We start from the raw sequence: 22,023 nt of genomic DNA, 5'->3' as shown, positions 1-22,023 counted from the left end.
GTTGCCACCTATGGGGCTGAGGTTTGGGGTTCGGGCAACAGTCCCGGTATTCAACGCGAAGAGAGCCGCTTTTGCAGGAAACTATTGGGCGCCCCAATCTCATCCTCTGAATTCATTTGCCATAAAGAGCTAAACCTCCCTTATATCTGTGATTTTATTAGATCCAGACCAGCTTTATTCTGGTAGAGAATTTGGAGGAACAATGCAGCCACCTTAACACAAGATATAATTAAAGACTGCCTCAAATGTGATCACAGCTTATCAATTCCCTGGCTCGCTGGAGTTTTAAAAACACTAAGTGCCGTGAATAGAGGCTACCTTTTTTCCGACCCACTCAGAATTGAACTTAAAGATAAGGTAGAGGTTAAGCAAGCACTATATGCACTTTTTGACACAGAAAGAATGGAAAGGGAAACATCCAAATCTACTATTTTTAGATATATGGAGAACGATCTGTGCAAGCAACCATTTCCACTTTACCTCACCCTCCCCATGTCTAACTGGGAAAGGTCTTTGTTATTTCGCCTAAGGGCAGGTTCTGTAAAATTTCTATTGGGTTTCCCTTTGGGTTACCACCGCCCTACAGGATATAACCCTTGCCCGTGTGATGGTATTAGTACACAGAATGAGTTGCATTTTCTATTCTTCTGTAAATTTTATCTAAAATATATTAATTGGTTTTTAACACCTTATTTTAGAAAACAAAGACCCCTTTTTTTGGAGGAGTCCCGTTTAATGTTACTCTCCCTGGATTCGGATGAATTAATTTTTCGCACCAGCACTTTCTTAAGACTTATAACACGTGTAGGTAAAATGATGGAAAATCCCTGAATGATCGCTGTATTGGTTTTGTAATCTTTATGAAACTGTATTTTTAAATATTGTTGTTCTTATGTGTGTACCTTTATGAATTTTAAGAAATTCTAATAAAGGTCTTTTGAATTGAATTGAATTGAATTGAAATAAGTATTTCACCAGCAATGGTGGAACCATGTTGATTAGTTTCCACCTTTCAGTAGAAACTGAGCTTTTTTGCACAACATAACCATCAGGATGGTGCCAGACTGATGTTATTAACCCCTCAGGGACATGTTGTCATATAGACCAGCTAGCTCACAATGCCACCATGAGTACCTCTAAACCTAAGCGGGTAGCAAATTGTTCTGGCAACCACTGACCATGACAACCCTGATTCCCCAGGGATAGTGGAAACAGGTCTAGATCTTTTTTGCCCATTCAATTGTGATCTCTTCTTCTTTGAGAAATATACAAGAAATACACAGTGGGACATTTTCAATACTCCTACTTTGCAGTCCCTAATTTACATGTCTAGGACAAGTGTGTGTGTTCTGCCAGGAACTCCTGTTCTAGATGATCCAACCCTGGTTACCTGAAAGGAAAGAATATAAGTCACCATCTTGGTCACAAGCTGGACACCCTACACAGAGATATCAACAAGCTGCTAGGCAAAGCTTCAGCATGTAGTGACCTTGTCCAATGTCAGCAGAGCGCTCCTCTACCTAAAACCAGAAATGCTTGTTTATTTATAATGAATAGCATCCTTGCACATCCTGGGCAAGACAGCATTGTTATGGTCTATAAATAGCCGACTTGCTTTGTGGATGAAAAATAGAATGACATTTTCACAATGTGTGTCAAGGCCTTGTACATGTGTTCAAGGAGTCTTGCTAATAGTCTTATGAAGTGGAATCTGTAAGTGAAGCAGTTTCAGAGAAACTAATCCAGTTTTGTCAGACACACGAATGTGTATAAAAGGTATTGTGTGAAAGTGAAAGTCAATGTAAGAAACGTGTACACGGTGGAAAATGGCAGTGTTTCTTCATGATCCTAACTAAGACATATGACAACTGCTTTGTGTTACTTAGCGGCGAGCGGGCATTACATGGGTGGTACATGGGTGTTCCGATGCTGCCACCTGTGCCTTTTGACGTAAAGAACTATCTACAAACAATAGTAGGCAGGGCTTTGCACCAAAGTTAATGCCATTTTAAAGCATGCGTTAACGGAAGAAATGTTTTCATTCCTCCGTACATTTGAGATTTTGCATGTGCACTCATACATGTTGCAGTTGGTATGAAGAATGATAACAATAGATGTTTTATCACTTCCAAGATTAATAAAATGAGTTCCATTTAGTTAGGAAATAGCAGCATCTATAAGCTAGTCTCAAGCAGACAGTTAGGATCTATGCTATGGAACCAAAATTGCATTCTCATCACAGCACTAGCCCATGAACTGTCTGCATGATGAGATATCTAAATAGGAGTTGTATTACAACAAAGTATTGCTACTATTGTTGTTAGGTTTGATAACACAATAACTATTAAGATTGTGTTGTTCACATTAACATAGTTTTATTATTAATATTATATTTCTCACCAACGTTTCTCTTTAGACCAAAGACCTGGCTATGGACAGGACCAACCAAACTCTGGTCACTGAATTCATCCTGTTGGGCCTATCTTCCATTCCTGAGGTGGAGGGTCTCTATTTCATGATTTTTCTACTGATGTATGTGACCATCCTCGCTGGGAACATCCTCATCATCACAGTGATATGCCTAGTCAAACGTCTTCACACTGCTATGTACTACTTCATCTGTAACCTATCCTTCCTAGACTGCTGCTACTCCACTGTCACTGTCCCCAGGATGCTGGCAGACCTTCTAGCCAAGAGGAAGTCTATCTCGTTTACCGCCTGCATGACTCAGCTCTATTTCTTTGGTAGTCTGGTGTCTGTTGAGAGCCTTCTCCTGGCTGCCATGGCAGTTGACCGCTACATTGCAATCTGTTACCCTCTACGTTACAGCAGGATCATGGACCAGCGTGCCTGTTGTAGTTTGGCAGCTGGCTTGTGGATTGGAGGATTTCTTAGCACAATTGTGCATGTGATTTTGATAAGTAGGCTCTCGTTTTGCAGGTCCAATGAGATCCAGCACTTTTTCTGTGACCTCCCCCCTCTGCTGCAGCTTTCCTGCTCTAACACATTCATTAACATCCTTATCATCTTTACCCTGGGTGGGTTCATGGCTCTTGGGGCGGTTCTCACAATGGCTGTGTCATACACATTCATTATCATCACCATCCTGAACATCAAGTCTTCTGAGGGCCGATCCAAAGCCTTCTCCACCTGTGCCTCTCACCTGACAGTGGTCATCATCTTCTACGGGGTTCTGATTTTCACCTACTTCCGGCCCACAAGCACTAGTTCATTCTCTGTCGATAGGTTCTTGTCAGTGGTATACAGCATCTTGACTCCCATGGTGAACCCAATGATCTATAGTCTCAGAAACGCTGAAATGAAGAAGGCTGTCAAAAAAACCATTATTAGAGTCCAAAAAGTGACAAAGTGATAATATATACACATGGATAAGTATTGGAAGGAGCAGTGTATCAGTTCCACCCATCTCTTTACATATTAACCAAACTCATCCACTATGGGCCTAACTCTGCAACATCTTATCCCCCTCGTACAGCACTTCACTGCATTGTAGCTAGGTGAGCTATCGGTAGATACAATCACATGCATACATACATTGTCTTTGGCGACAAGCGATGCGTGTTTTCCCTGAAGGATTTTAAGTATATTGAAGATTCTGCCGTAAGGTACTCAGTTGGAGGGCAGTTCTATGAGTTCATCACCCTTTCACTGAAATAGAGATTTGATATGTAACTCCTGATCACATGCAGACAAGCCCTGTCCCACAACCTCCTATTTGAGAGCCCCATCTCTGCTACTTGATTGAATGAAGAGGAGTAGCAGAGACAACGAAGGGAGGATGGGAAGTTTAGACGATTGAAAAGTACAGAAACACTCTAAATAAAAAAAGCACTGAGCATAGGGAGAAACTGAATAATTAAGGATTTCCCATCTCAGGAGAAGTGCTCTAAATTAGTTGTTCTCTGATACTGTCAAACTAGGGGCTCCCGGCTACATTCACTGTATTTCTACTTTTTGAGCATCAGTTGGCTTTGCCAGGAGAAACCCTTGACATCGCAGTCCAATGGACTGCTGGGTAACAGTTATGGTCAAAAGAAAAAAGTGTTTGACCAATGTTAATGGTGATGTCAAGGCAACGTAGACAATAACCTTAAGCACATATAACATCACACTTGAATAATTTTAGGATGGACTCTTCAAATCACAAAAGAAATATACATAAATCTATATATATATATATTCACTGAAGAAACCATAGGTTTCAGGGGCGTTATAAGTAGCTGGACTTTTCACTCGTACAAAACCATTGAAATTCCCCCGTTAGAGTTAGTTCAGCTAACTATAACGCGCGCGCCCGCAATGCACTGCTAATGACGTCACATATTACATCATTCATGACATGGTCAGTGACATCACTCATGACATCACTGATGACATCTCAAATGACATCACTGATGACATCACTGATTACATCATCCAGTGAATGTGTGTTTTTCTGAAAATTACATATGTTTTATATATGTATATCTCAAGGTCGATGGAAGAATAAATGGGAACATTAGTGTCTAAATGGATGATTTGTTTTTGAAAAATTGATTGTATAACTGACTGATTAAGTGTATCTTAATGAATACATGGCTTAGTGAGTAATGTTTAAATATGTAAATATCTGTATCAGTCTCTCACTTTGTGTATAAGTGGCTGCATGGGTTGGTGAGTAGCTACATGTGTGTCTATATAGGTTATTAGTTGTTTTTTTAGTATCAGTATGAGTGTCTGAGTGTCTGTATGGTTCGGTGGGAGGTATTACGTAGTGCATAGGTGCATGAATGAGTGACTCACTGTTTGTATGTGTTGAAGACAGCATGTGTGCAGGACTGTATGGGTGGATGAGTGTGTGCATGGGTGTGTTAGTGAGTGAATGACTGTCTCAATAGTGTCTTTATGAGTAACTACATATGTTTTAAACTAGTATATGTGACTATTGGTGTATATAAGTGAGTATATGTGAGAGTGAGAGATTGGAAGAGTTCCTGTATGAATAAGTATGTTTCTATAAGTGATTATTTAAAAGACTACGTATGTGTAAGTTTCTGTACAAGTAAGTGTGGTGGTGTGTGTATAACTGTATATATAAGTAAAGGGATGTTTGATTCTTTATTAGCATGAGTGACTATGTGTGTGAGTAACTCTATGGATGAGTAGTGTTGTGTAACAGGATGTATAGCTGTATGAGTACATATGATGAGTGAGTACATGTATGAGTGACTGCATAGGACTGTTGGTGAATGAGTGGATGTGTATGTGGATCTTAGAATTACTGAATAGGTTATTGTAACTGGTATTGGTATGTCCATTGTTTTGAAAATTTTAGTTTCTATTTTTTAATGTGTGTATCAAAGGTTATATTAGGGGGAGAGGAGGTCTGCCACTCTATCACAAGGATGATGTCATCAGTGATGTCATTTGAGATGTCATCAGTGATGTCATGAGTGATGTCACTGACCATGATGTAATATGTGACGTCATCAGCAGTGCATTGCGGGCGCGCGAGTTATAGTTAGCTGAACTAACTATAACGGGGGAATTTCAATGGTTTTGTACGAGTGAAAAGTCCAGCTAACTATAATGCCCCTGAAACCTATGGTCTGTGGTACTGTAAAATTCGGAACCACATTGGAGGCATGTCCCCACCATGCCGATTTTGGTGTCAACGAACCGCAAAATGACAAATGCGGTATGTGCGAGTGTTTTCGTCATGTTTAACCAATGATTTCACCGTATATATAATACTACATATTGAACCCTCGGGTTCCATTTTAGAACAGTAGCCATTTTTGTGGTTGCCCTCACATAGGCTGTGTGCTAAGGCCATGCCTAGGCCTAAAGGACACGTACACCTTCTGTGACTTCTCTATGACCTGTGCAAACTGACTCCACTGCCCAAAGTCAGCCCTGTCCGGCCGGTTCCTTTTACTGCGGCCAAATGGGATTAGCATCAGGGCCCGAGGCATCATAAATTCCTTCTTCCCACACGAACCCTGACTAATCTCTTTCACATCTGACTCTGTTTCCTACTTTATGGCTTGTTTTACGAGCAGGAGGTGCCCGTTTTATTGAGGTCTGCTGATATCTGATGAGGGTTCTGAGCCTTGCTGGGTTACATGATTGAGGGCTGAACGAACTGAAATGTGGGATTGTCATCATGACTCTGCCTTTTCTTTGAAGCGAAAATATGTGAATGACCACTTGTAAAACAGGGGCGGTGTTGCCCAAAGCGTAATATTCTGTATAAAAGAGAAGACTGGTTTTTGTTCTGCAGACTGCCTCGTTCAGTTGCTAAGGCTTCTGTGTGACGTAGTCTCACTCAATTGAGTTTAATAAAGATGTCTTTTTATATTTCAGCTTCTTTTGCCAAGTTCTTTGTTATATTACCCTGAGGCTGGAATTTTAAAGTACTCCACTCTGTGTTTCCGTGGTCCAAGACAGGAAGAACTCGAAGTCATAGGGTGCTACCCCTGGCACCCAGTACTTCAGGTTTCTTCAGTGAATTTCTTTTTTTTTATTTCCATGACAGTTCCAATGATATACACATACATGTCTTTAACCATGAACAATGGAGTTAAAAATCAAAATACATAAATCAGTTAGAAAGAAAAAAAGGAGAAGAACCTAATCTCAGATACTACGGTGTACGTCCGCCACCAAAAAAGTTTGTAAGCGCTCCCCAGATTAACACTCCTATACGTTTCTTCCGAGCGCCCTTCAACGCATACAAATTCAATTCAATTTCATAAATACGATACAGCTTGGCTCTCCAGAATTCAAAAGTCGGGGGCTCAGGTGATAGCCATTCCGTTGCGATACATAAACGAGCAACAGTCATTGCAAGGAATAGGAAATACCTGTGTTCTTTTAAAACAGGATGACTGTATGTTTTTTGACAAATTCCCAGTACCATAAGTGTAGAGGAGATCTTAAAAGGGCATGACAATACCAATGACATAAATCTTTCAACATTATCCAAAAAATGCGACAATTTTGTACAGTTAAAAAAAATATGCAACATATCAGCTTCCGGATCCCCACATCGAAAACATTTCCCATTATATTTATCTCCCCAAGTTGCCATACGTTTAGGAGTATAATATAGCCTGAAGACCGTTTTATAAACTTGAGCTTTTAAATTAGCGGCCAAGCAAATCTTTTTAGCAAGAGATAAAGGTTCAAAGATATCAATTTGGGGATCTCCTAGCTGATTTATCCAATACTGATTATATTTTTGAATATCATCATATATAAATTCCGTCAAAATCGAATAAAGTGGGCTAATCCTTTTTTGAAGACGGATCCCCTCTATTAAATTATTAGGGAGAGCCTCAATCTGATTTTTCAGGCAAAAGTCACAAACTTGAAGTTATTTAAAAAACGACGCCTGTGGCAGCTGGTATTTGTCTACCAATTCTGCATATGTTACTAGCGTTGCTTTATTATCATATAGATCACCAATTTTTGATATCCCTTTTCTAATCCATAACTTTGCATTATCGTCCCAAAACACGGAGGGGAGTATTTTATCAGCTTCAAAAGGGGTATAATATGTAATTTTACCCAATTTAATCATTTTCTTAACGTTTCTCCAAACTTTAAATTCTGAGGCCAATACCTTAAATCGAGTATGTTTGTAGTAGTTGCCCTCAAGTTCCTTTAATAAACAACCTTTTGCCTGTTCTCCCAGTAGTAAAAAGAAGATAGATGGGGCATCGGCTTCATTTTTTGAGGCTCCCCTGTCAATATATAACTAATTTTTTGTAAAAAACATATATAATAATAACATAAAAAATCAGGCAAACCACGACCTCCTCTTTCTTCCGGTAGCGTCAGCCATTTCATCTTCAGTGAATTTCTAACGTTTTTTAAATGCTAATTCCTAACTATAACGTGCCTGAAACCTATGGTTTTTTCAGTGAATTTCAAAGGTTTTTTAAATGCTAATTTCTAACTATGCCTACAGAGATAGGACATGTGAAGAAAGAAGAAAAAACGCACAGAAAGAAAAAAGAGAAATGCAGAAAGAAGCAACAGAAATCCTCAAAGACGAAGAAAAGTGCAGGAAGATGGATAACGTGCAGAAAGAACAAACAGAAGAGCAGAAAGAAGCCTTGTTGCAAAATCATCCTGTACCCTCAACTTTTTCAGACGGATACTGGTGGTAACTGAGTCTGACTAACCAGTCCTAGAGCCAGTGCTATGTTAAAAGACACTCAGAATACAGTGAAAACACCTACATACACTAGGGAACACTATGCGTTGGGGTCCCCTTGTGATTAGCATGACCTCCTCTGTAAGCGCCTAGTATATAATAGGGCAGGGGATTAAAACTACCTCTTACAACGCGCCACAGGCTGTGTTTGCACACGTCACCTCAGGCCCCCGTCCCCTCCCTTCCCCACTGTGTAAACATGCCCTGTGGCCGTTTTAAGTTGGGAGATTAAGTCCCCTTGAATCCTGAGGGTCCCTAGGGTCCAACTAGACCACTAGGTACCTCCAGTAAGCGCCACAGAGCTGCGTTGCAGAGAGATGTAAAAAGGGGCACGGCCTAGACCACCTCTCTGCAACGCAGCGCAGTGGAGCTTACTGGAAGCACCTGGTTGGCTAGTTGGCCCCCAGGGTCCCTCAGGATTGAAGGGGAATTATTTCCCCCAACTTAAAATGCGCCACAGGGCATGTTTGCACACGTTAACTCAGGCCCCGTCCCCTCCCTTCACCACTGTGTAAACACACCCTGTGGCCATTTTAAGTTGGGAGATTACGTTCATTTGAATCCTGAGGGTCCCTAGGGTCCAACTAGCCCACTAGGTACCTCCAGTAAGTGCCACAGAGCTGCGTTGCAGAGAGGTGTAAAAAGTGGCACGGCCTGGACCACGTCTCTGCAACGCAGCTCAGTGGCGCTTACTGGAATCACCTGGTTGGCTAGTTAGCCCCCAGGGGCCCTCAGGATTGAAGGGGAATTATTTCCACAACTTAAAACGCGCCATACGGCGTGTTTGCACACGTCACCTCAGGCCCCGTCCCCTCCCTTCCCCATTGTGTAAACCCACCTTGTGGCCTTTTTAAGTTGGGAGATTAAGTCCCCTTGAATCCTGAGGGTCCCTAGGGGCAAAATAGCCCACTAGGTACGTCCAGTAAGCACCATTGCAGAGAGGTGTAAAAAGGGGCCCGGCCTGCACCACCTCTCTACAACGCAGAGCAGAGGTGTTTACTGGAAGCACCTGGTTGGCTAGTTGGCCCCCAGGGCCCTTCAGGATTGAAAGGGAATTATTTCCCCAACTTAAAAAGCGCCACAGGGCATGTTTGTTTGCACACGTCACCTCGGGCCCTATCCCCTCCCTTCACCCTTGTGGCCTTTTTAAGTTGGGAGATTAAGTCCCCTTGAATCCTAAGGGTCCATAGGGTCAAACTAGCCCACTAGGTACCTCCAGTAAGCGCCACAGAGCTGCGTTGCATAGAGGTGTAATAAGGGGCGGGCCTCAGAACACCTGTCTGCAACGCACCTCCCTGGCGCATACTGGAGATACCTGTTGGGCTAGTTGGTCCTCAGGAACCCTCAGTATTGGAGGGTAATTAATTCCCCAACTTACATCTGGCCAGGGGGCGCGTTTGCAGAGTGCTGCAAGGAGGGGCGTGGCCTCCGGCGCGAAGCCAGTCTTTTATTTATTTAATTTTTTTAAGAAGGAGGGCTGTGTGGCACCCTTCTTTTTCTAATTTATTGGCCCTGGGGACCCCATCCCCCAGGGCCTGCATCCTAATTCTTTTTGTTGAAAAAAATAAATTTGGAAGGGGGCCACGTGGCCCCCCTCCCAATGCCTTAATCGGCCCGGGGACCCCAACCATGGCCTTTTTTAAAAAAAAAATCTTTAGGGGAGGGGGGCTGCGTTGCCCCCCTCCTTAGGCCACTTATGGCCCCGGGGACCCTATCCCCGAGCCGTCCTTTGTTTTTTAATATTTTAAAAACATATATTTATAGAAACACCTAGGACATGCTGGACAAACCGTATGTACCTATCACCATGACGATTTGCGTGATATTCATTAAAAGGCGACTATGCATACAATTAATCCACGTGGAATGTATTTACACCGCTAGTGAAGCTCTGACGTGTCTGACGCCCTACCGTGCCTAATTCCGGCGTCCCAGCCTGAGGGTACTCTCCAAGTAGACACCCTTGTCGTATATTTATACAAACATGGGTAGCTAATGACGGGCACATTTAATACACACGCACACCAAGCCATTCAAAGGGGATTCAACAAAAATTTGACCAAACTGTGCAAGAAACCCCCCTCATGGTTAATAAAACACACATCCACCAACGGATGTGTAATACTTTTTATTTTACTCTCTGGAAAGGAGACGAACCTCACTTGAGAGTCACAGCGTGCTCCTGGCTGAGCCCAATGCTGTGTTACACCCACCAGTGCCCGCCGAGTGCCACACACCTCTGTGTTGTATTCCACCAGCTAGTGCGTATGCTATGACACTCTCTAGTCCATGTGCACTGTAACACCACCCCGTGAATATGTCATGCCACACTTGCCTTCACACGGGTTATATTGCCCCATCTAGCGTGCCTTCCTCAATGCCTATGTTATAACGCACAGCGCTATGCCATACATAATACAATCTGGGATCCATATCTTTGTCACAGTGCATATGCAACGTTACACTCCCCAGCACATATTTTATATTACAACCTTAGAGACTAGTTTGGTTATACAACACTGCCCTGTGCATATTACACTCCAAGGCGCATATCGCATAGCATGCGCTAGTGCCTGTGCTATCTCGCGCTCTCCAATGAATCTGTCATTGCGCACAATGTGTTGCATATTATATTTCATGCCCTGGTTCATCTTATATCACACTTTTTGGTGCATAGTTTATACCATATACTATATCTAGTTTTCATTTTCAATCGTGCTCTCAGGACTATGTTCTATATAACACTGTGTCCACCTACCCTTTTCACGGGCCTTACATTTTGCAATGGGGGTGGAGGGTCAGGGGGAGTTTCTGCCAAGTGTGCCCGGAGTCACAGTCACAAACGTCCTCTTCTTCCTGAAAAAAGTGAGATTATGCTGCATACTTGTTCATATTTTAAGTAGTTCGCACAGACACACATTTTAAAAACAATAAAGTTCCTAATACCCACATTCTCTGAACAGTTAGGTTGCTGCCCCATCCACCTCCTTCCTATCCTCTGTTGTCTGAATCCATGGACTAGCCTCCTCCCTCCTGCCATGCATGGTCTAATGTGCTGCCACTGCCCTCCCTTTAGCATGATGTACCAGTCCACTCCTCCTGCCCTCCATTGCCCAATTCTATGGCCCATCATTGACCTCCTGCTTAGCCTCTGTGCTTAGCTTGCTGCCCCTATTCTCCTTCCCCCTGCCCTCTGATGTCTTTGTGCATGTCCCTGCTCCATCCTTTTGGCCCACCATGTTCCATGGACCTGCCACTCCTATCTACTCTGAGTGTTCTGTTGAGCTGCCAGTCCCCTCCCACCTGCCTAGCATTGCCAGATGACTCTAACCTGTACCTGCCACCTCCACCCTGCCTGTCCTCATGCCATGCCCCGATCCCCTTCCTCCTGTCCTCCATGGTCCATTTTACTGCCACACCCTTCTGCCCTCCCTGGTCTGTTGTGCTGCAACTGCTCCTCCTTCCTGCCCCACGCGGTCTGTTGTGAGGCCCCTTCCCCTGAACTCTCTTGTCTGTGCCCAGGTCCTGACCCTCCCTTCTATCCTCCATGGTCCTTTGTGCATGCCCCTGCACCCTCCTTCTTGCCCATCATACCCATTGTGCTGCCACTAACCCTCCCGCTTGCCATGCATGGTCTTCTGTGCTGCCATGGCCCCTCCCATCTTCCCTTTGTGGTCAGCTAGCTGCCCCTGACCCCCATCACCTTCCCTCCATGGTCTGTGTGTATGCCATCATAGTCTCACTGTTGCTCTCCATGGTGAGTTTTGTTTTTAGTGCCCATCCTGCCTGACCTCCATGGTCATCTTGCTGCTCCTGCCCTGCCCCCTTGCCCCCAGCCCTCTGTTTCCATGTGCAGACCCCTATTCCCTCCCTCCTGGCTTGTCTGTTCCATTGTAATGCCCCTGATCCGTCCCTCCTGCCCTTTGTGATCTGTTATGCTGCAGCTTTCTCTCCTGTCTGTCCATTGTGGTCAGCTAGCTACCATTGCCTCTTTCCCCTCTGTTCTCTGTTGTCCATGTGCATGGTCCTGTCCCCTCCCTATTGCTTTCTATGGATTGTTGTGCTGCACTCCAGTCCCACATGCCCTGTGTGGTGTAGTGTGCTGCTGCAAACCCTGATGCCTGCCCTGTAGGGTCAGTTTGGTGCACCTCTCCATGTCCCTCCCGTCCTCTGTTATCCGAGTCCATGTCCCTACCCCAAGTCCTCCTGCCTGCCATGATCCAATGTACCATACTTGCGAACATTTTGAACTTGGTAAGAGTGAGATTTTGAAAAAAATCTGGGATATTGATTTTCCCCTTTGAGTTACATTGAAAAAGAGGAGATTGTAGACAGGAGACAGATCAAATAAAGCCCATTTGAGCTTAAAAACATTGGACGTTTCCTGGCAGAAACGGGTCTGTTGGCATGTATGGTAGTACTACCACTGCCTCTTCTTTCTGCCCACAATGGTCTATTATATTGCCACAGCCTCTCTTGCCAGTCATGTATTGTTGGTTTGTTGCCCCTGCGCCCCTTTCCACTGCCCGCCATAGTCTGTTGTGCTGCCACTGCCTGTGCTCCTAATGTAGCTAATATCTTCATGGGATCTTTCGAAACTAAATTTATCTTCAATGAAGTAGCTCCTTTAGTGATAACATTTTTTGTTGGCATCGCTTCATCGATGACATTTTTTTTTATTTGGAGAGGCGAAGAACAACAACTTGAAGAATTCTTGCTTTGGGTTAATCTGTGTAATTCTCATCTCAGATTTACCCCTAATATCAGCAAAGACAGAATTGAGTTCCTAGACATCTGGATACTAGTTAAAGATCAAAAAATAGAGGTTTCCCTCTATACTAAGCCTACTGCCCGGAACACCCTTTTGCAGTACACCAGTTTTCAGCCGCGCAGCCAAAAAGACAGTATCCCGTTCAGTCAATTTTTGAGATATCGTAGGAACTGTACCTCTTTGAAAGATTTTGAATGTCACTCGGAACAACTTAAAATCAAGTTGTTGGAAAGAGGTTATCCCAACAGATTAGTTAGGGACTCATATAAAAGAGCCAAATATTACGATAGAGTGGCTCTATTCCAGAGTAAACGGACTAAGACTGAAAATAACATCGTTTGTGTTACCACCCACTCTAACATTGATCATAAAGTACGCCAGATCATAAACACTCAGTGGCATATTTTCAATTCCGACTCGCAAAAACAGGTACTCCCTAAACCCATCTTCGCGTTTCGCCGTAATAAAAATCTACGAAACGTCTTGGTCAAAACTAGAGAGCCCTTAAAAGACAGATTAGTTCAGAGATCCATCATTGGAAGTACTCCTGTGATGGGAACACACAAATGTGAATTATTAAGTAAGCACACTCCTGGGAGAGGAGGGTGTCACTCGTGGCACTCAAAAAGAGAGTCAAAGTTCTCCTTGTCCATGAGTTTTGTTCCAAGAAATGAAACGGTAATCCAGGGTCAATTGAATTTATTCATAACATTCATCAAATGATGTAGAATTATCATCATTCGTGTCAAATCAACTCATTAATCAAATATCCATTGATCAAATGCCCAATGCATTTCGGGCCGTTCAAGCCCTTCATCAGGGGCGGCACTGTGGAGGAAACAAGGAAGCAGGACTCATTGTCGAATCATACACAATTAAACGAGCATAATAAAGTAAAGCGTGGGTTGTGCGAAAGAATGAGGTGAACAATAAAGTTTCCTAAGACATGAATGAAAAACAGGGCTAAGTACTGGCGAAATTATTCAAAGTGCAACGTGTGTCATGTGCTTACAAATAACCGAGTATACATAACGTCAATATGCGGGTGAAGGTAATACAAAAAGCCGGTGAATGCGTAGGTGAAGAAGAAAGTTACTGATAACGAAAGGACGTGCTGTTATCCGAAGTTTGTGAAACCCGGTGGGTAGTAAATTACAAAAGTAATGTTCTGATATCCGTGAGGCTTAGACCCGTTAAACCAAGGGGTAAAGAGCAGGTGGGTAAAGAACTGTTATCGGGAGATCTTAGCACGAGTCGTTGGTCGGGCATAAACTTACGGTAGAGTTGTAGAATCAAGATCTCATCACTTAGCGGAAAACCGCTCACGGGTGCTGCGGTGATAGTGAAGTTCACGGATCGTAATCATGTGATAGGGGGGCGTGTTCATTTAAAGAAAGTGAGTGTACGTATACGTGAACTACATGGATAAACAGAGAAAACAGACTGGTAGTTCGTCTGAAGGGCGTGCTCGAAGGAGCGGTGAGAGGGTAAATGTAACCTGTGTATTCAAGAGGTGTACAAGCAGAACAAAAAATAATAATGTGTAATCACATGTGTCACATATAAAAGAAACGTAATAAACAGTGATATAATACATAGAAAAGGCAAAGTCAGTCAGATCAAGGAAAATAGTTATCGTGTCAAAGGATTGTAGATTGATGAACAATGAATTCCAGAGGTGATAGTTATATATGCGGTCATCTTCTCAACAGTATAGGAGATCGGGTTACAAGTAGCAGCCTAAATCGTAACGTTCGTTGAGACCCTTAGGCTGGGTGGAATTAAGTTTGTGAATCCAAAAGATTTCTCTCTGTAATAGAAATTTGTTGTTGTCTCGTCCTTTCAATAAAGGAATCTGTTCAAGGATGAGGAAACGGAGTTGGCATATGTTATGTTGATGTTCATGAAAATGAGTGGCAATGGGTGATTTGGCCTGTTGAGTTCTTATATTACTTTTGTGTTCGTTTATCCGAATACGAATTTTTCTTTCAGTTTTTCCCACATATACCAGGCCACATGGGCATTTCAGTATGTAAATGACATTTTGGCTGTTGCAGGTTGCTGTCACTCTGAGCTTAATGGGGTAACCATATAGCGGGTGTTAGATTGTGGTTCCCTTGATGATACAATTGCAATTTCCACAATTAAGACAGGGCAGAGTACCTTTGTAGGAGCTTGTGGTGGAATCTCTGGTGTCAGAAAGAATTTGTTTAAGGTTGCGTGATCTTTGATATGCAAATCTGGGAGGTGTCTCAAAAACGTTGTTAAAGTCCGCCTCTGTGCTTAACATGGGCCAGTATCTCAGTATAGTTTTCTTGATGGTGAAACTCTGGGTGGAATATTTGGACACAAATGTCATTCTCTGTGGTGTGGGTATGGGTCGTTTGGGTTGGAGGAGTGTTTGTCGTGGAGATTTGTCTGTCTTCAACACCGCTTTATCAAGGATGTCGCTTGGATATTTCCGTTGTTTAAATTTGGAAATACACATGTTTTTACTGGATTCATACAGTTCGTTGGTGCTGGAGATCCTTTTTAGTCGGAGAAGTTGTGAATATGGCAGATGGTTTTTGAGCGATGGCTGATGAAAGCTGCGAAAGTGAAGAAGGTTGTTACGATCTGTAGGTTTGGTGTACACTTGTGTAGTAAGGTTTCCTTGTTGGATGGTAATGCGAGTATCCAAAAAAGTTATGGATTCTGTGTTGGTAAGATGTGTGAATTCGATGCGTTGGTCGACAGTGTTGAGAATGGTAATGAGAGATTCGAGTTGTTGAATTGAACTTTGACTCTCTTTTTGAGTGCCATGAGTGACACCCTCCTCTCCCAGGAGTGTGCTTACTTAATTTTCATTGAACTCCCAACTCAGGGGGATAGACTCGTTGGCACCTATTACTTGGTTAAATTACCTACATTGTTTAAATACGGAGTGCGCCCATTTCTGTTTTCTTTTTGTGAACACACAAATGTGGCCACTGCCACTGCCATGCGTGTGATTTTGCCATCATAGGACATGTCCTCACCTGGGGCAAACGTACTTTCACTATGAAGTCGATGAGTAATTGCCGTACCAGCAATGTGATTTACCTCATCCTGTGCCCCTGCCACAAAGGATATGTAGGCGAAACAGGTAGGGAGTTCAGGGTGAGGTTTAGCGAACACAAGTCGGCTATATCCAATCACCGACTTGGAGCCCCTATGGTAACCCACTGGCTGGAATGTGGACACACAGTAAGTGATTTGCGGTGGACAATTTTGGAACGCATCTTTCCTCCCAAAGACGGGAATATTGACTGCTTGAGGCGCAAAAGAGAGGTATTCTGGATTTACACCTTAGATACATTTGCAAAGGGACTTAATGAGTCTCTACCCTGGGAGAATGCAATCATCTGATTCATAATTCCTGTCAGTCCATGTACCCCCTCTCAGGACTATTTGTTTGTATTTCCACCTTTTATTTTATTACCCCTGTGTAAGTTTTTCATAGTGGACTATCATGCTGACCAGTCCATACTTGTAGTTGCCTCGTAGTACTTCTTTTTGTCACTGTCCATTAGTCGATCTCGTTGCAGTTCTCTGCATGCACACGTTATCACCCGTATTATATTGTATGTTATATTTCTCACTACTTACTGCTTATCCCTCCACTATATTGCTTTCCTCTGCCGGATTACTATATTCCTCATCCCCATTTGGGAACTTTTCGCGATTATCCCCTTCAATATAGTTGTGCCATTTCAATATGGACGATCTTTTCTTCATAGTAACCCATCGCGGCTCTATACTCTCCTGACCCGCTTTCTATTTCTAGGATGAAGTACATGACTTCCTGTTGCCGGGTATTTGAATGAGGCTTCCTCAATATCGTACTTTGAAATCCATGGCGATACTACGCGGTACTCCGTATTTATTTTAGAAGACTAAGCCGATATACGCGGACGGACTTGGTACACGAGGATAAAAACGGTAAAGTTTTTTTACTTTGGTGACCTATGTTGGTGCCGCTTTATCGTTAGGCTCCTTAACTAACGGGCCCTTTATTGTGGTTTCCATTTTAGATATAGTTAGCGCTATCTTGGCGACATGGCGCTTGGGCCTCTACCTTGAAACCCCTTTTGACTGGCTCAATACTTGTTTTCCTGGGGCAATAGGGACCCACTGCCAGTGTCTCAATTACTTCCGCCATCACGATACCGATATGGCGTCATATTGGGTAAGAACCTTGACTTCATTTGGATGCTGCTGTCATCTATTCTGGCTATATTTTCGCCGTTTCTTTAAAGACAATGTTGTCTTCTGTTTCATTGAACAGATCTGTATTTAGTGCCCATTGCGATGTCCGATGGACCCCACATCCTTTACTATCCTTATTGTTATTCCTCATCTTATTATGGTCTAACACTTCACACCTCTAAGGCCGGACGAGTGGTGAGTTTTCACTTAGTTCCTTGAGTACCTTTTATTTACCAAGACACGCTCTACATGAGGCCTTTGCCTATCGAGGATAGCACTCTCATTTCCTCTCCCATGAGACTGTATCATCATTGTATTATTTACCTCAGCTTAGCTCGCATAGCAAAACTTTATGTGGGGACTACGCAGTTATCGTTTGTACTTATAATAGTATTAGTACTTATTATGGATTTGACAAATTGTCGTATCTAGTCAGTACTTCATATGTACACTGAATACTTTTATGTATTTTCTAATTCCAGTTTAAGGGTCTATGGTTCTGAACTCTCAGCTTCCCTTGGATGTACCAGGACTTTACCTTGCCTACACCTAGGAAGCACTAGCTCTGCGGAGGCATTCCTCTCCTGTAAAGTATGTGATGTTTCCCAGTTATACTTTGCTGCTGGCTTAAAATAGTTGCTGCTTCATGTCTGTATAGATATGCCTCCCTCTGAGTAGGATACTTCTAATTATTAACTGTATAATAATTCTTCCTGTTTACGGTTATGAGCAACTTCTTTCTCCCCACTATACACATTTCTTGTCTCTCCTACACAGAATGCTTTTATTCTCCATCACAGGAAATTTCTGGTGGCGACTGTTTCCTTTTCTCTCTCCATTGGGGATTGTTTCTGTAGTCACAACCATAATTAGTGTTGTTGTGCATTTGAATTTATTGTTATATTAAGACATGTTCTGTTGTGTTCCACAGACCGATTATGAGCTTATATACTTGAAGCCCGACAAATTGAAATGTTAAATTAACTCCCTGGATATCGTGACTAAGATGCCTATGACAATTGCGCCCTGATGAAGGAGTCCACACTTAAAACAGATTTTGAGATCTCCGAAACGCGCGTCGGCGCCTTTTTTGTCTGTTTTTTTGCATCTTATACAGTATATTGTGTTGTGTTTTCATTTTGTGTTTTGTATATGTATGCAGTTGATATATGTATTGTATCGTAGTTATGTTTATTGTTGGGCATTTAATTATGTCTCTCTTCATGATCTGCTGATATTCAGAATGTCTAGCTTTTTATATGTATTGAATGAATTTGACTTCACTATTTGTGTTATTGTTTTTATAAAATAAATGAAAAATGAAAGATAAATAATTTCTTCATAAAAATATCTTCTACTTCGGACTGTGGACACATTTGTATTTATGGACTTATAGCCTAATTATATCATACTAGTGGGGGGACTGTACACCTGTTTTTTATGCCACTGCCCTTCCTGCCTGCCCAGTGTGGTCAAATTGTTGCCTCTGCACTCTCCTAACTGCCTTCAATTTTCAGAGTCCGTGCCCCTGGCCTCTCCCTCTCAACAGTATCCCAATGAACAACTAAATTGCTAACATTCTATATTTATTGCAAAAATGTGGAACGCCTGACGTCTTCTTGATGTAATCAAAACTGTAATACCTAGAGCATTTCCTTTAGAAATTACATATATGAGAGGGTCTTATTTGCATCAAAATTATGGTTAGTGCTCTAAAAAACTAAAATGAGGACATATTTTCTGAGTTTTCAAATAGCGACAAAGAACTTTTAAATTATCTGTAATCGTTATGTTTTTTTATCCAGTTGACCACTTGATTAAATGTTGCACTCAGGGGAGAGGATGTGGTGTTACTTCCAGAGCTGCAGACTTTGCAACTGGGGAACCAGGTTGGAGTTTCTGCTTCAGCTCGACATTCTGTGATTCTAGTAAAATCACGTAATCTCCCCATGTCTACAACCAAAATGAATTTGATCTTGTGTGATGTAACCAATGCTCATGTAAAGCACTCCAATACCTGACAAGTCTGTACTATATAAAACTGCAAACACACAAAAAATAAGTGTTTTGCACACTTCTGTCATTGGGCTACATGTGGGCTACATCTGGGTGATATGTGTGCTGCATTTGGTCTGTTTTGTCTCTGATGGCCATCTTGGGAGATTTATTTGTTATGAAGTTTCCTAATTTCCTCATTTACTGCAGTCTCCTCAGTAGGAAATGCTTTCAGTTTGTTACTTTGATTCCATCAAGAAGGTATTCAGATATGTCACACATTTGCCATACATTCTGAATGTTAGCACTCTAGTTGCTCATTAGATCACTGTAGTAAATCTACTGCTAACCACGGAAGTCTGCTGCTGGTATTAAAAGTGCATGTTTCAGTCTGCATATCAGAATCTTTTAATGAAATAGAAGACGATTTGAGAAGTCACTCAAAATGTGCCCTCAGTTTTCTTTCTGCAGCACTAATCATACTTTCTATGGCAAAATGAAACCCCTCATTTTGTTCCTTTTTAAATTAAATGTTTTAAGAATTATCACTTTATTCCAATCAAGATGGCTTCAGATGTGCAATACGTTTGTCATAAGTAGGACTGTTAGCGCTCTACTTGTTCTTTAGAACACTCTGGGAAGCTGCAGTAGAACACAAAGGAATCAACTGACAGTCTCTGCCCTTGTTGAATGTAAATGTTTTACTGAGAATGTCAGACTTCATTCTCACATGACTGAGAAAGATAATGTGAATTTACAGAAAATATGCTCTCAGTTTAGCTTATAGATCACCTTCCAAACCTCTGTGGGAAAAACATGAGAAAATAGTTTTCTCTCAAACATGATTCATGATATCACAGCAGAAGGCTTTTTCACATGGTAAAATCACCTTAGAACACACCACAATTCCTAAAATGAGTATGGTACCATCAACAAATGATTTATAATGTAACTAAAGTCTTAAAACCTTCTATTAACTGCAATGCTTTTTAATGAGGTGCTATCATGTATATTGGTCCCAAGATGGCTGACAACACTTCTTGGATGAAGTACTGATAGACAATCAGATGAGATGTGATGTTAGGCTCCGCCCAGATCTATCTATCTTTTAACTCTAATATTCTCAGGAACTACTGAATGGATTTACACCATTTAAGCAAAAGGCATGAGTCTGCACTGAGGACTACCTCTGTGCCAAATTTGGTGTAATTCCGTTCAGCAGTTTGGGCTGTAGCTGTGTCAATAGGTCCTATGGGAAAATGCATGGGGAAAACTCATTTTGGGTCCCCCCTTTTTTCTCGGCCCCTGCTTGACAAATCACTGTGAAATTTTCAGGATAGGAGCAGACCAGAGCTGGCCAAAAGTTTCGGAAATTTCGCGAAGATTCGTCAATCGGTGCCAACGTTATTCCAAATAGAATGTTGCGGATTTCCTATGGAAAATAGGTCCTAACTATAACTACCTACTGGTGACTGCCAGTTGGTAATATTATCTACTGGCGGTCGCCAGTAGATAGTTATAGTTAGGACCGAGTTTCCATAGGAAATCTGAAAATTCAATTTTGAATAACTTTAGCGCCGGTTGACGAATCCTCGCGAAATTTTCAAAACTAATGGGGCGCTCCGTTCAGCTCCTACCCTGAAAGTCTCGGGGTGATTCGTCAAGCGGGGGCCGAGAAAAAAGTGGGTCCTAAAACGTGTTTTCCCCATGCATTTTTTCATAGGACCTTTAGTCGAAGGTACAGCCCGAACGGGTGAACAGAATTACTTGAAATTTGGCAGAGAGGTAGTCCTCAGGTCAGGGAAGTGCCTTTTGCAGGTCTGGTGTCAATCTGTTCAGTAGTTCCTGAGAAAATAGCATTTAAAAGCATATAAATATCTATAAGCGCGCACCGTGCGCGAACCGTGCGCGCACCGTGCGAGCACCCTAACGTGCGCGAGCGTAATTCTGATTGGTGGTTACATGTTAGTCAACGTTCGAATCGGTCGAAATCAGGAAGTGTTGGCTGCCATTTTGTTTGTTTTCAGTGCGAGAGTGAAAAAGGAAGGTGGCGAATGTGAAAAGGGGGCAGGGTAGAGAGTTCCTGACCCCCTAGCCTTTGTCAGGGGGTCCCTGAAAGACCCCGAAGGCAGAAAAAATGTTTTTAATTTTTTTTTTTTTAAATCGCGGGGGTGCGCGCACTGTGAAAAAACAAAAAAGAAAAAAAAAAAATACATAAATAAATTAGCATTTAAAAAACCGTACAAATTCACTGAAAAAACCATAGGTTTCACACACGTTATAGTTAGGAATTAGCATTTAAAAAACCTTGCAAATTCACTTAAAAAACCATAGGTTTCACACATGTTATAGTTAGGTGGATATTTCACTCGTAAAAAACCAATGAAATTCCCCCGTTATAGTTAGTTCAGATAACTATAACTCGCGCGACCGCCACTCTATCACAAGGATGATGTCATCAGTGATGTCATGAGTGATGCCACTGACCATGTCATGAGTGATGTAAAATGTGACGTCATGAGCAGTGGATTGCGGGCGCGCGAGTTATAGTTATCTGAACTAACTATAACGGGGGAATTTCATTGGTTTTTTACGAGTGAAATATCCACCTAACTATAACATGTGTGAAACCTATGGTTTTTTAAGTGAATACATTATCTACTGGCGGTCGCCAGTAGATAGTTATAGTTAGGACCGTGTTTCCATAGGAAATCTCAAAATTCTATTTTGAATAACTTTGGCGCCGGTTGACGAATCCTCGCGAAATTTTCAAAACTAATGGGGCGCTCCGTTCAGCTCCTACCCG

At 42.2% G+C, this 22,023-nt stretch overlaps 1 protein-coding gene and 1 long non-coding RNA gene across 2 annotated transcripts; both read left to right on the top strand.

Moving 5' to 3' along the window:
- The first annotated feature begins 2,431 nt into the window (after window positions 1-2,431).
- On the top strand, window positions 2,432-3,373 carry LOC146839340 (olfactory receptor 5V1-like). Its single transcript, XM_085650785.1, has one exon. The coding sequence runs from the start codon at window positions 2,432-2,434 to the stop codon at window positions 3,371-3,373; it is 942 nt and encodes a 313-aa protein (XP_085506911.1).
- Window positions 3,374-16,820: 13,447 nt separating this feature from the next.
- LOC146839339 (uncharacterized) lies at window positions 16,821-18,530 on the top strand. The gene is made up of 3 exons (XR_014980679.1): window positions 16,821-16,955; window positions 17,705-17,813; window positions 18,154-18,530. It is a non-coding gene; the product is annotated as an uncharacterized LOC146839339 (long non-coding RNA).
- The last annotated feature ends 3,493 nt before the right edge of the window (window positions 18,531-22,023 follow it).

The sequence above is a fragment of the Triturus cristatus genome, chromosome 4_1 (genome assembly GCF_964204655.1).
Source record: "Triturus cristatus chromosome 4_1, aTriCri1.1, whole genome shotgun sequence".
In the NCBI taxonomy this organism is placed as follows: Eukaryota; Metazoa; Chordata; class Amphibia; order Caudata; family Salamandridae; genus Triturus; species Triturus cristatus.
Note: the sequence above shows the minus strand (reverse complement) of the source record. Positions and strands in the feature narration are given on the sequence as shown.